General features: G+C 38.3%; 1 protein-coding gene across 6 annotated transcripts in view; it reads right to left on the reverse strand.

Moving 5' to 3' along the window:
* LPP (LIM domain containing preferred translocation partner in lipoma) overlaps window positions 1-13,192 on the reverse strand; it is a 669,364-nt gene that overhangs the window by 23,521 nt on the left and 632,651 nt on the right. For all 6 annotated transcript variants that reach the window (XM_070406593.1, XM_070406588.1, XM_070406590.1 and 3 more), the window contains one exon: window positions 492-670. In XM_070406593.1, coding sequence (XP_070262694.1) covers window positions 492-670 — 179 coding nt within the window. The remainder of the gene's footprint in view (window positions 1-491; window positions 671-13,192) is intronic.

Below are 13,192 nucleotides of genomic sequence, written 5' to 3' on the forward strand. Positions count from 1 at the left end.
TGTCTTTGCCCCATAGCTTCCTATCTGTTGAGTGGCAGGATGGAGAGAGAACCCCTGGCTCAGAGAGAATTCTGGGCTGTTACAGCTGGAGACCTTAAGATAGGGTCTGGTCTAATGACCAAACCAAAGAGCTCAGAGAAATTGAGCAATTTGTTCAAAGTCACACATGTTGTTCAGGTTTAGGCTAGGGAGGGCTAGCCCAGGGTCCTGCCCCTCTCCAATACAAATCCTCTGTAGCTGAGTGAACCCCACACAAAGATGCCAGGAACAAGCCCCAGGGACGCTGTGAAGCAGTGGACAGGCTGCCAAGACCACATGCACCACCCGATACAAATTTCTGCATTGCATGAGGAGGATCAGTAAATTCTTTTGAAGGCCCATCAAATCCTGAGATCCAATAGCTCCAAGAGAAGACTGTGTGGCTCAGGTGCCAGGAAGTGAGAACAGACTCTGAGACTGGCAGGCAGGAAGCAGGAAGGGAGATTGCCTACTTGTGGAAGTCCTCAATGCAGTGGATGAGGCCGCCAGCATCCACGGTGAATGGGATCCCATCCAGGCTACGGTGGCACATCACACAGGTGAAGCAGTGAGGATGGTAGGCCTTCCCGGTGGCTCGGAGAATCCGCTCCATGATGGGCTTGGAGCACACACTGCACTGCTCCAGGGTATTCTGGAGAGAGAAAGAACAATGCTGATGATGAGGTGGCCCTTCCACAGTGACTTACAGCACGATGGGCACTGTCACAGGACACACTGGCTTGGATGCTCACCACAGTCCGTACTTTTATAATCTCTCTTCTAGAGAGAAGGAAACACAATCAGATGGATCACATGGTTTTTCTCATGTCAAAGAGTGCAGACTTCTTCTGCAAATGTCGAATTTAAAACATGTCTTCTGACTCCTCCCCTTGCCCCTTCCCACTACAGCCAGGTTGATGGCAGACTTTTAGGTAAAGGCCCGTAGAGGACATATTTCTGGCTTTCTTTCAACAGTGCGATTTTGCCATTGTAGTGCAAAGGCAGCCATAGATGTACATAAGCAAATGGGCATCATTGTGTTTTAATAAAACTTTATATACAAAAGCAGGTGGTGCTCTGGATTTGACCCATGCTGTAATTTGTTGACCCCTGAACTATCCAACTCAGGTTTTCCACTGGAAGAATGCTTCACTATTACTTCTAACATTTGCTTCATCCATCAAAGACCTAGTGGGGTCATCAAGGACCCTAACATTTTCCAGTGTGGTCTGTCTGGTAACAGACTCCCAGAGCATGCAGGCTGCTGACCCCAGTCATAGCTCAGCACCACCAATGAGGCCAGTGATCATGAATACTTGATTCAAACATCAACTCCAGTTTAGTGCTGTAAGCTCTCAATGGAAATGTTGATTCTAGAGGGGTTCAAGTTTTGAGAGATCAATTAAGAAAGTCAATTTATCTGGCTGAAAACATATACTGGGTTTTAAAAATAAATACCCTCCCCCCAAAAAGAAGATACCCTTTATTGAGTCAGGACTCTGAAAAACTGATAAAATTAGCTGTTAACTTTTCATCCTTCCCTAGAACTTCATGTGCTCTTTCCTAACAACCATGTTTCACATGTAATATGCTATATTCCAACTGAGATGTCTGGACTGAGTCACTGAGTTTACAATCTAGAATAAACCTGGGATGGGTAGCTGATGAGAAAGATGCAGAACTAGAAGGGATATGGAAATTAAGGAGTAACTGCCCTCATGCCAGGAGAACCTTTAAATGGCCATTAGGCAAGAAGTACTTGTGGGTAGATAACAAATGTATTAACGTCTCAACTACAGCAATGGTCTCCGATGGGCTTCTTTATTTACATGTTGCTTCTTTTGTAATACTTCCCTATCCCCAAAGTGACTGCCAGTTTCCTTTCCAAACCACAGATGTAACCAAATAATTTTCCTGTTAGCAAAAACTCATATGGCTCCACAATGTAAAAAGAGCTAGTTCCATATCTGACATTCAACCTCCCTTTCTAGGCTGAGTTCCTTAATGTCCTGGACTGCTTACACACACTCACACCTATGAGAAACTTCCATACTCCTGCGCATTGGCTAATTATTTGCAATTTGCCATATTGACCTTTCGAAGTATGGGTCAGAGGGCAACTTGACAGTGAAGCTTTCCTTGATGTCTTCATTTGGAATAAACTGTTTCTTTCTCCCCCCTTCCTGAGCTTTTGTGCCCACAGGGTTCACTTGTATTAAAATTATTTGCACAGATGTCTATTTCCTCAACTAGACTGCAATTACCTTAAGGGCTGGGACTATGTCTTAAGAATGTATTTCTCTGTCCCATATTACACCTAGTATACTACCTGAAATAAAATCAGCAGGGTGAATGTGTGCTAAAAGAATGAGGGGAGGCATATTGTTTACATCTCACCTTGCAGCACACAGCATTGGCTTGACTCCCCTAACTCAGGAATCCCTCCTAAGATGAATTAGTGAATTCATCACTGTCCTCTCATCAAAGCTGTGGTTGCTGGGGTTTCTGAAATTGCTCAGTATGCCTCTGGTCATAGTCTAAACTCATGGAAACTATCAACCTACCCCCTAACTCCTCCAATTTTAAAGTGGTAAAATTAAAATAGCAGAAAAACATAAGATGAAAGTCTGGAGACAATGATGGTCTGGACAATGAAGGCCTTGCTACTTTTCTATCCTGGTGATCTGAGCTAATGTGGCTGGAAACCGTCTTCCTGAGACTTGTGTTTTGTTCCTCTTGTGGGTTTTAACTTTTTAAGTTTTTTTTAAGGGCAGCCTGTAATGGAGTTGAACAAACCAGAAAATGCTTGACCAGAAAATGTTATTGTTTGCATTGAGGCTTGGCTTTAAGTTTCAGCCAATTTACTTAAAACCATCATGACCTATAGAAGCACTGTTTAAAGGACAGGTAATCTGAACATTTCTTCTATAAAGGCAAAACTGTGTAAAATATGCCTAAAGTGAGACTATTGTGAAATGCCCACATATGAGAAATTAAAGGTTCCAAGAATGTAGCTGTTAGCCTAGACTAGCAAATGGTATTGGAGGACAAATTAACCTTGTCTATTCAGTTCCCTTTACTGTACTCATCTCCTTTTAGTCTTCAATTGGTCCACTAGGACCCTTAGACATATATTCTATTAGAGAAAGACTCTTACAATGTCAGAGAGGAGGGCACTGAGCATTCCTGTAGTCCAAGCCTCTGATTTCAGAGGTGAGAAAACAGACCTGGAGCCCTGATGTAGTTGGACCTGGGCCATGGAGTTCAATAGGGGCAGACGTCGGACTGGCATTGTTCAGAGAGGGATCGGATGAATTCATTATGTAACAATAGAGAGGGAAAGTTGCTAGATAAAAACTATGAGTTATCCTTCTGGCTTTGTCAACATGCAGCGTACAACCTTGGGTAAACAATTTCTTCTCTCTAGACCCCAGTTTTCTTGTCTGTAAAACAATGATTAATTTTAACTCAGCAATTTTATTACTCTGTGCTACATCATTGTTAACAACAATAGGAAAAGGCCAATGTTTCCAACACTAGCTATATACTAGAAACAACTGGACAACCCCTCTTCTGATATGTGAAAGGAGGGTTCATGTATTAGAATTCTACACAATGTAACATCTACTCTGTCTGGAATTTCACTTGGAATTCCAGAAATTGCTGTTGGTAGAATTTCAAGCACCATGGATGATCTTTGTGTCTTCACAAAGTAGATTAAAATGAAAAGGTTAGTAAATAATTTTTAAGAAAGTAAAACAAAAGAAGGTCTTTAAGCAAAAGAGTGGAAGAAGGATGTCACTAAGTACATCTACCCAAATCACATTTGTATGTGGAGTAATCATGCGTGATTGATCCATGGGGGAGGTAGAAGGGAAGAGCCTACTCCAGCATAAGGACCTTCAAATGCAGGAATGTGTTTCATGAGCTGACTCTGGATCAGCCTCTGCTGCTCTCCCCACAGTCTCCACCTTCCTGCTGTCATGAGCTTTCTGTCACATCTTTCATAAGCTATGTTCTACAAGCTCAGACTGATTCATACCCTTTCTTTTTTGCCTCGGGAATACCTAGTCATTCTTCAAAGTGAAGCTCAAATGTTACCTCTTCTGCACAGCCTTTCCTAATTTTCCCTCTGCTATCCTCCAAGAAAATAAGTCACTTCCTCTACACCCATAAGATTGTATAATGTTTCTCTTATGACACTGAACATAATGTACTTTATTTAATGGTATGACCAAACTGAGCCCACACCTCCCATCCCCACCCCCCCACAAGGAGTCACAGGCATAGGTTGAGTTTCCTAGGAAGCATTCTCAAACAGAGATTTGCCCATGAGAAGTTACTGAAGAGTGTCTTTGAAATCAACACCTGTGGGAGAGTGCAGGAAGTTCCTGAGTAGAGGAGTTGAACTAAGATGCAGTTACAACAAAGGATTCTGAGGGTTCCATGGAATAGTCTGGAGCTGGAATGGCCCTGCAGAATTGTTCTTCCTTGAAACTAGGGGATAGAGAACTTACATCACTGCACCTTGAGTGAAGATGAAGTTCCCTTGAGGGTAATTAGCAGAGAAAGACTCAGCTATGAACCATCAACTGCCAACAATCCCAGCATCTGGAGGAATGAGAGCCTCAGTCCTGAAGAGGGATCTGGGCAGTGTATTACAACACCCCCAACAGCAAACATGCCTTCATAGTCCATAGCACACAGTAGACAACTGGTAACCAGCTAAGACATAAATACCTTATAGTTTACTCTGAATGAAGAGTCTAAATTTTATTCTTTTTAAAATAAAATCTTGACATTATTTGAAGATTTTAAGGATTTTTATAAATTGTTTTGGGCAGCTACTCCAATGAAAGTATAGTTAAAAAGAAATGATGTTATAGAATAGCAGAAAAAAGCCAAATAAGAAATTAGCTGTTAAAATGCACGGCTTTACACTCTTTTGAGATGATGGCAATATGACTGTGATTAAAAACAAAAAAGTTAAGTAAAAATAAAATCACACAAAAAAATCTTGTACACACAACTTCCCAAAGCAACCGTTTTTAGAGATACAATCTGGTTGTATCTTTTCTATCCTTGGATATTGTATAAATAACTTTTCCAATTCACAGTCAGAAGCTGGAAGAATCATCTGAATATAAATGAAGCATATAGGTAGCATAAGCATTAGCTACTAGTAGATTATAAAGAAAATAACATTTCTATAGTTTATATATTGCATAGGTATACATGTGTTCAATGTTAAGTATTTTATTTAAAGAGATATAAGTATTTGAAGATTCAGCAAACTCTAAAGTGTTGCCATTTATAAATGTTAAATTTTTCATTTCATAAAATTAAAATGTAACCTTATATTCAATCTTTATTTTTTTAAGGTAAAAAAGCAATATTGAAACAGGAAAGACTCTTGGAAAGATAAGGGTGACATCTCACATTCTAGATAGAGTTTTGTTTTGTTTTTTGGATAAGAATTAAAAAAAAAAGCAGAGTTAAAGAATACCAAACCTTTAAAAGTCTTTAGCGATTATTCTAGGTCAGGAATTTTCAACTTCTCTCACTTGCCTGTCTTTCCTATAATCCTTTGTTCAGGGAAATAATTTATAAAGGAGGCACATACAAAAGAGCCCCAGATCACTTCTGGATGAAGAGCGTGAAAGGATGGAGCTTGTAGGGGATCCATTTTGTAAAGTTTATAAATCATGACTCTAGTCCAGAGATGGCGAACCTTTTGAGCTTGGTGTGTCAGCATTTTGAAAAACCTTAACTTAACTCTGGTGCCATGTCACATATAGAAATTATTTTTTATATTTGCAACCATAGTAAAACAAAGACTTATATTTTTGATATTTATTTTATATATTTAAATGCCATTTAACAAAGAAAAATCAACCAAAAAAATGAGTTCGCGTGTCACCTCTGACACGCGTGTCATAGGTTCGCCATCACTGCTCTATTCTAACCATCAGATTCAAGAAATGAAGAGACAGAGAAGTAAAAGAGCTAGTGACAGATTTGGGGTTAGAATATAGGTCCCCAATTCTCCATACAATGGAAAATCCTTCTCCCATATCAGGCTACCCAGAATTCATATTTCAGTAGACACAGTCCACATTGCAAATATAAGGCATTCAGATTGACTACTTGCAAGTCACATGCTTACAAATCAAGGGAGGAAACATGTCCGGATCTCAAGACAGTTTGTCTACTGTTCATTTCATTGGTTCTCACAGGAGAAGACAGAAAACTCATTGTTGGATCCCCAGCATCTATAGCAGTGCCCTTGCATAAATTTGACGATCCACATATATGGGTTTGATAATTAAGCAATAAACTCTGGATAAGTACTTTATATAAAGTAGAATTATTTATTTAACCATGAAAAAATAATTCTCGAATCCAGACCTTGCCTGTCAACTATCAGGCTAAGAAACTAACTCTAGTGCATTTCACATTTGGGGGCCAGGAAAAGCCTCATTTACTTATTCCAGTGTGCTGAACAAATGCCATCATTTTCCACATGAATCATGATGTAAAAAGGGTTGGGAAACACAGCTCCAGTGTAGGTGTTCCCACCAGAACAGCAGTGTGGTACAATGAAAAGAGAACAAGGTTATGATTCAGCAAACTTCCACTGAATTGCCAGTGCCATTATTTAAACTCAAATAATTATATCACCTAACTTAATTTTGGAATATAAATTTATTCCTCATTCTGGTCATCAAAAAGGCTACCCGATGATGGCAGTACTTTAGGGTTTTCTTTGCAGATGAAAACATCATTTTACTTTGATAGTTCTCCCATTGAGCGATGGTACAAAACCTCCTGACAGCTCTGCCTCTGAGTGAGTCATACATTTCTTATTAAAAGTTTCCTTGCACGTTCTGCCCTGGCAGGTTGTTCAGTTGGTTGGAATGTCGTCCTGTACACCAAAAGGTGGGGGTTCAGTTCCTGGTCAGGTTGCCTGTTAGGATGCATACAGGAGACAACCAATCGATGTTTCCCTCTCACATCTTTGTCTCTCCCCTCTTTCTCTTTCCCTCCTGTCTTTCTAAAAATGAATACAAAAACATATCTTTAGGTGAGAATAAAAACAAAAACTTGTTTTGCTCTTGTTCTCTCCAAGTGTCCTTCACCTACATCTAAACCTTAATGTTACTTTATACCTGTATCTGTATTTGTGTTTCAAAACAGATAAAAAATAATAACAGTAATCCTCATGTCATCCATTCCTATCATGTTCTAATTAGAATAAAAATTCTTATTCTATAGATAAAAATTCTAATTTTTAAGATAGAAAAAATTTTGAGTCAATTTATTAGGTGCCATTAAACCCTTAAAATGTGTATTCTTTTGATGACATGACCCACACAAGAAAGAATAGTTATGAAACATGTAACAAAATTCAGTAAAAAAAAACCCTTCAACTTTCTTGTTGTTTTTGTTCATTTCCACTAATGTTTTTGAGCCCATCTCTTTGCATCCAATGCTTATATTGCCTCAGCTTTTGATTAAATCCCCTTTAGAGAAATTTTTCACAGGCTTTCTGCTGAGCAGAGCTGCCTGCCCACTATATTTAGCATCGCAGAAAGCTAAGGAGTGGAACAAAGTGTTCAACATCCTGGCAGGTACCGAGGAAGAAAGGACAAAGCACCATCCCAGCCCTCTGAGGTTCCCAGTGTAGTGGGAGAAGTAGACACTGCTATAAATAACTGATCAGAGGCAAAGGGCACAACAAATTGCTGTTAGAGAGGCATGAGTAATGTATGATGGGAACACAGAGGAGAGAGTAATTACTTATGAATGGTGAGGAGCAGGCAATGTGGTAGCATATGATTCTGGGAACCTATTCTAAGTGGGATTTGAATTAGCTCTTGAAAAAAATGCATCACAACAGTCTTTGAAATTAATGTTGGGTTAGAAGAAGAGTCTTCATTACCCAAGTCCCAGAAATGCCTACATTTAAACAAAATTAATTTCACAGAAGAATATTTTAAGGAAATTAGTATATGGTGCAGCATTGGTGAAGGGGCACTCAACATTGCCAGAGATAAACATCTGTGTCGAACTAACACAAACAAAAACACATGTATGACTATTAAGATGGAATTTAGGGAAAAAAAATCCTTCTAGGATTTTGTTTTATTTGAACTAAATAAACTGAAATCAAAATTAAAACATATGTCCTAAAACCACAAGGGAAAAAAGCCAACAAAAAGGACAAAAAGATCAGGACAATTAGGTCATTTTATTTAATTTTGTAATGAGCTGCAAATCACATTCTTCACAAAGTGAATAATGTCCTGTTGTTTATTCTAAAGAATCTGAGTTGGAATTATGAGTCCAACTTTAGTAAATTTTTAAGAAATTAAATTAAATTAAAGAATTTAGTTTGTCTATACCTCAAGGCTCAGAGAGATGCTCTTTTACCTTAAAATGTATAGTCCTTGTGGTATGCTAATTCTTCTAAAACACCTCTCCTGAATATCTCCTAACCCAGAATATCTGATGGCAATGAAGGGCTGGGACTTGATGAGTGGGTCAAACCTTTGTGCCAGGAGCAAAATTGCAAGATCACAGCACTTTATTGAGACTATTATGAGAGAAAAAAAGAAAAATAAATTCCTTTCCTATTAAGCCAAGTCAGATCATAGATTTGGCTTTACAACATCTCAAGGTACAATTTGTTGGGACTTGTTAAGTTAAGAACATCTATCATATATGGCAAAAGAATTAGTGATAGATTCAAGAGACCGGGGTGTGAAAATCCAGGAATTTTCTTGACTTATCTGGCCTTGAGTTTCCTCATCTACTAAACAAGAATGAGAATGTCTACAATGCAGTATCATGAGGACTAAATAAGAGCACATATGAAAACAAATAGCTTGTGTCTGGCTGTATCACAAATGTTAGTTTTGGGTAATTCTTCTTACAGATTCAGAGGGGACTAGGACATATATTTAATTAACTTGTCATTTTACTTATCGAATTGAAATACCATATTTAAGCACTACTTTTCTAATTTTTCTATTTTTTTATTCACCATGTATCATTCTATATTTTATACCTCTATATTTTCTTTAAATGTTCTTATTGATTTTTAAAGAGAGAGGAAGGGAGAGAGAGACAGAGATACATCGATGTGAGAGGGTAACATTGATCAGCTACCTCCTGCATGTCCCTTACCAGGTATTGAGCCTGGAACCTAAGTATGTGCCCTGACAAGGATTTATCAAACCATCAACCTTTCCATGCATGGGATGATGTCCAACCAACTGAGCCACACCAGCTAGGGCCACATCTCTACTTTTAAAAAATAGATTATTTAAGGAATCCTCTTATGATACTCTGGAACAACTGGATAATGTCATAACAACATGGGCTAATGAATCCCTAGTAATTTTGTGGAAAAGCTGTTCTTAATCCTATGTAAACATTATTATACCTCAAACCCATAGATTTTTTAATTCTTCATAAAAGTAATTTACATGATGTTATACTCTCAAAACAAAAATTGACAGCTTGCTCTGTTAGAGTCTTTAAAGTTTACAAACAGGAACTCATTTAATCTCTACAACAATATTATAGTAGGTAGAAAGATAGAATTCTTATCCACTGAATGGTAGAATTCTTATGTCACATGACTCTAAACATGGTCAGGATTGAAACCTATGTCTTCTAAGTCCAAAGACAACTTGTCCTTGGACTTAGAAGACATAGGTACATTCTCCTCCACACTGTCCTCCAATTGATAGATTTTTCCTATATCTTTCTATCAAGTTCCATATAATGGCAATTACACTAAATGCAATTATTGATCTTCCGCAAACTGCTATGCCATAACTTTTCACAAATGCATAGTTTGCTTGAGTTTGAAAAGATTATTAAAATCATCTTGTCCGACTCTCTCACCTTATATACTGGGACACTGCATTCAGAGAAGTTGATTGCCTAATGTTATAAACTAGTCTAAGAGCTGAGTTCAGGACTTGGGTACTCTGGTTTCTGTATAGTGTTCGTTTCCAAACCCCATACTAGATCCTTTCTGGACCAAAACATCTCTTTGATATTTTAGCTGTGTTAGTAATAAGAATATGACAACTGATGTTGATTAGTTATTAACATAAATATTTATACCAGTGAGAAATCATTAGGCTGAGTATATTTCATTACTTGGGTTTTGGTACTGTCAAAACAAAACTGTCACAAACTGATAAATATGGAGGCCCTCTGGCCAATAATTCAGAGGAGCTAATCCTATTTTCAGCTTTACTGCATGATATCTTAGGTTCAACTTCCATAATTCCTGCCACTAGAAACTTGTAAGTAGAGGTTTTTAATAGACACTCAAACCACTGTACTGAGGTCACTTTCCAGAGTAGCTGGAATTTCACAGCATCTTGAACAAAATTCCATAATCTGAGTATCAATTTTCTCATCTACACAATGTGACACTAATTATTCAGCCCTGTCTATATCTCAGAATTGGGAAAATTAAATAAGATAAATATAAAATGCACTCTTTAATAATGTAAAGAGATTAAAGATATTGTTATAAAGTCAGTTTCTCTGGGTAAAATTACTATTTCATATGAGGATTGACCTTAATTCTTGGTTCTTGAGTCTCTGACTCATCAAATGAGCCTACTTTCCTATATTGTTATTGGAAACAGACAATATGAGATGCCCACATAGACATCCACAAGACTATGCATAGTGAGTTTGGGAAAATTTGTGTTGCTGTGTTTTTGTTTTTGTTTCTTTCCTTTTTGTTGTTTTGTTTTCAACAGATACTTTTTCTGTTATATTTTTCTTTGGTTTACATACTGGAACACCTAATAAGAGATGGAGTAGTCACATTCATTCATTTAGAGTGCATACAGAGAAGTCTCATGGAACATATAGTTTAGTGCAGAAATACTTGGCTGGGTCTATTTTCTTGACTTAACTATAATCAAGGCCCAACTAAGCATCATCTTGACAATGCTTAATCATGATATCTTCAATTAGAGTATACAGGAGGCTCCAGTGGGTAAAACGGCTTACCTTTGGGTCACACTGCTAACTTCAGCATTGTTTTAAACTAGAATTGTTGAAATAAATGTTTGTTGAGACCCTGCATGGTATAGTGACAAGGAGAAACAATCATAAGCCAAGGGTTGGTCTCTTGTCTTGTGAAGACAAGCCACTGGGAATGATGCCTGAGCAAAGCCTTTGCTTCTCTGGCCTAAATTCCTTTGCCTATACAATAAGAGACTTAAGTTAATAGACTTCTTGGTCCCTTGAAGCTCTGTGATTGACTTAGGAACAGAACAGAAGTTTGAATAGGGTGGGGCTCTTTGCCTTGTTCACTGTATCACCCCTAGAGTTCACTTATCAATGACTGGAACATAGAAGAGCTAAATAAAGATTTTATTTAAGTAAATAAATGAATGACTGGGAATGAATGGTCAAAAGAGTCACCCAAAAACACCTACTCCCATACACATACCCTAAATTTCATCATCTTCTTCAGATGGCCTGTTACCACCCTATTTAATTGGTCCCTTCTCCTGATCCAGATTCTATCTCTTTACCCTGTTATTGCTTTCATAGTCCTTATCACTATCTGATATCACCTCCTGCACTCAATTGTTGACATGTTTATTGCTTATCTCCTAACCAGTCTGTTTGAGACACTACTGCATTCACAGCCTCTGGAGCAGTGTTTAACACAAAACAGGCACTTAACAAGTATTTGTTGAATGAAAAATGCAAATGACATCCAACTGCCCAACAAAATTCCCTTCCAATTCTTGGGTTCTTTGATTCTATCACAGCAAGAGTACATTTGTCCAAATTAAAAAATGTAGTGCTACACTTTTTTTTTATCCTTACCTGAGGACATGCTTATAGATTTTAGAGAGGGGGGAAGGAAATAGAAGCAGCGATGTGAGAGAAAAACATCATACCTGCCCCTACCTGGGATCAAACCCCCAAACCTAGGTACATCCCCTGACCAGGAATTAAACCTGTAACTCTTCATTGTATTGGATGACACTCCAGCCAACTGAGTTACACCAGCCAGGGCAGTGTTACAAATTTTGCTAAATGATCTGAAGTTAATCACACAACATAGGTAGGCCAATGCTCTTCATCCAGGGGCAAAACCTAAACCAAGGGTTTAAGCAATGATGATTTAGCTACGTGTATACATAGCAATGACTGACTGCCTGCACATTTCAAATCACAATTAAATCCATTGTGAGTCATCCATTAGAATCAAGATCTGCAAGCAGAGACTAGAAATGTTCCCAACACCATTTTGCTCACACGTCGGTTCCATTCAGAGTTGTGTGAAACTCAAGCTCTGGCAAGATGTTTATTTCTACCTGGCTTTAGGAATTGCAATTATTTCCTAAATTATAGCAAGCCATGAGTGGTCTGAGCCAAACAAGTAGGGTCACAGAAGGTCTTTCCTTGTGTTTCTGGGGATGACAGAAAAGCTTGTTTGAACCAAACTTGATCCTCTTTCAGAAGAAAGGGAAAACTTTAAGCTTTTAACTCCTGGGAGTGGCAAAGAGAACAGCCAGAGGGTCATGAGTTAACTTCGATTCTATACAGATCAGTTGAACAGATTTGGCAATGACTTGGCTTCCGTTGAAAACAAGCCCTTGTAATTAAACTTCTGCCAGATGCAGACAAAAGACAGCACCAAAGCTTAGAAGTGCCATAAAGACATGCCATCATCATGCTGTCACTGTGTAGTTTTTTCTTCGGAGCACAGCACAGTTGATGTGCACAAACACTGGCTCTGGAACCCATTCACAAGACCGTAACCTTCTGCAGCACATAAAGGGAAGTAGAAGAGATTTGCTCTCCTTAGACTGTATCTTGGCTGTGAAATATTTTCTGACACTAGAAATAAAATAATTCCATGTTTTGGTTCCTCTTACCACCCCAGCATGCCCAAAGTGTTTTAAATTAAGTAGGTTTGAAAGGCACAGACAACAAGTACAGGCTTTTCCATCCTGTAGCTGCTGAAAGACAAAGGGGACAGAAAATCCAGATGTTTTCTCTTTGCTGCTGCTAAAGGGTGGTAGGACTAATTCTTTCACTGTCTCTGGAATGCAAATTTTCTGTCACAGTTTAGCAGTCTTTTTTGGATTTCAGCACAGTGAACTAACACTTT

This window comes from Myotis yumanensis, unplaced genomic scaffold (assembly GCF_028538775.1).
Source record: "Myotis yumanensis isolate MYYU_CA2020_CCGP unplaced genomic scaffold, mMyoYum1.0.hap1 SCAF_2, whole genome shotgun sequence".
NCBI lineage: Eukaryota > Metazoa > Chordata > Mammalia > Chiroptera > Vespertilionidae > Myotis > Myotis yumanensis.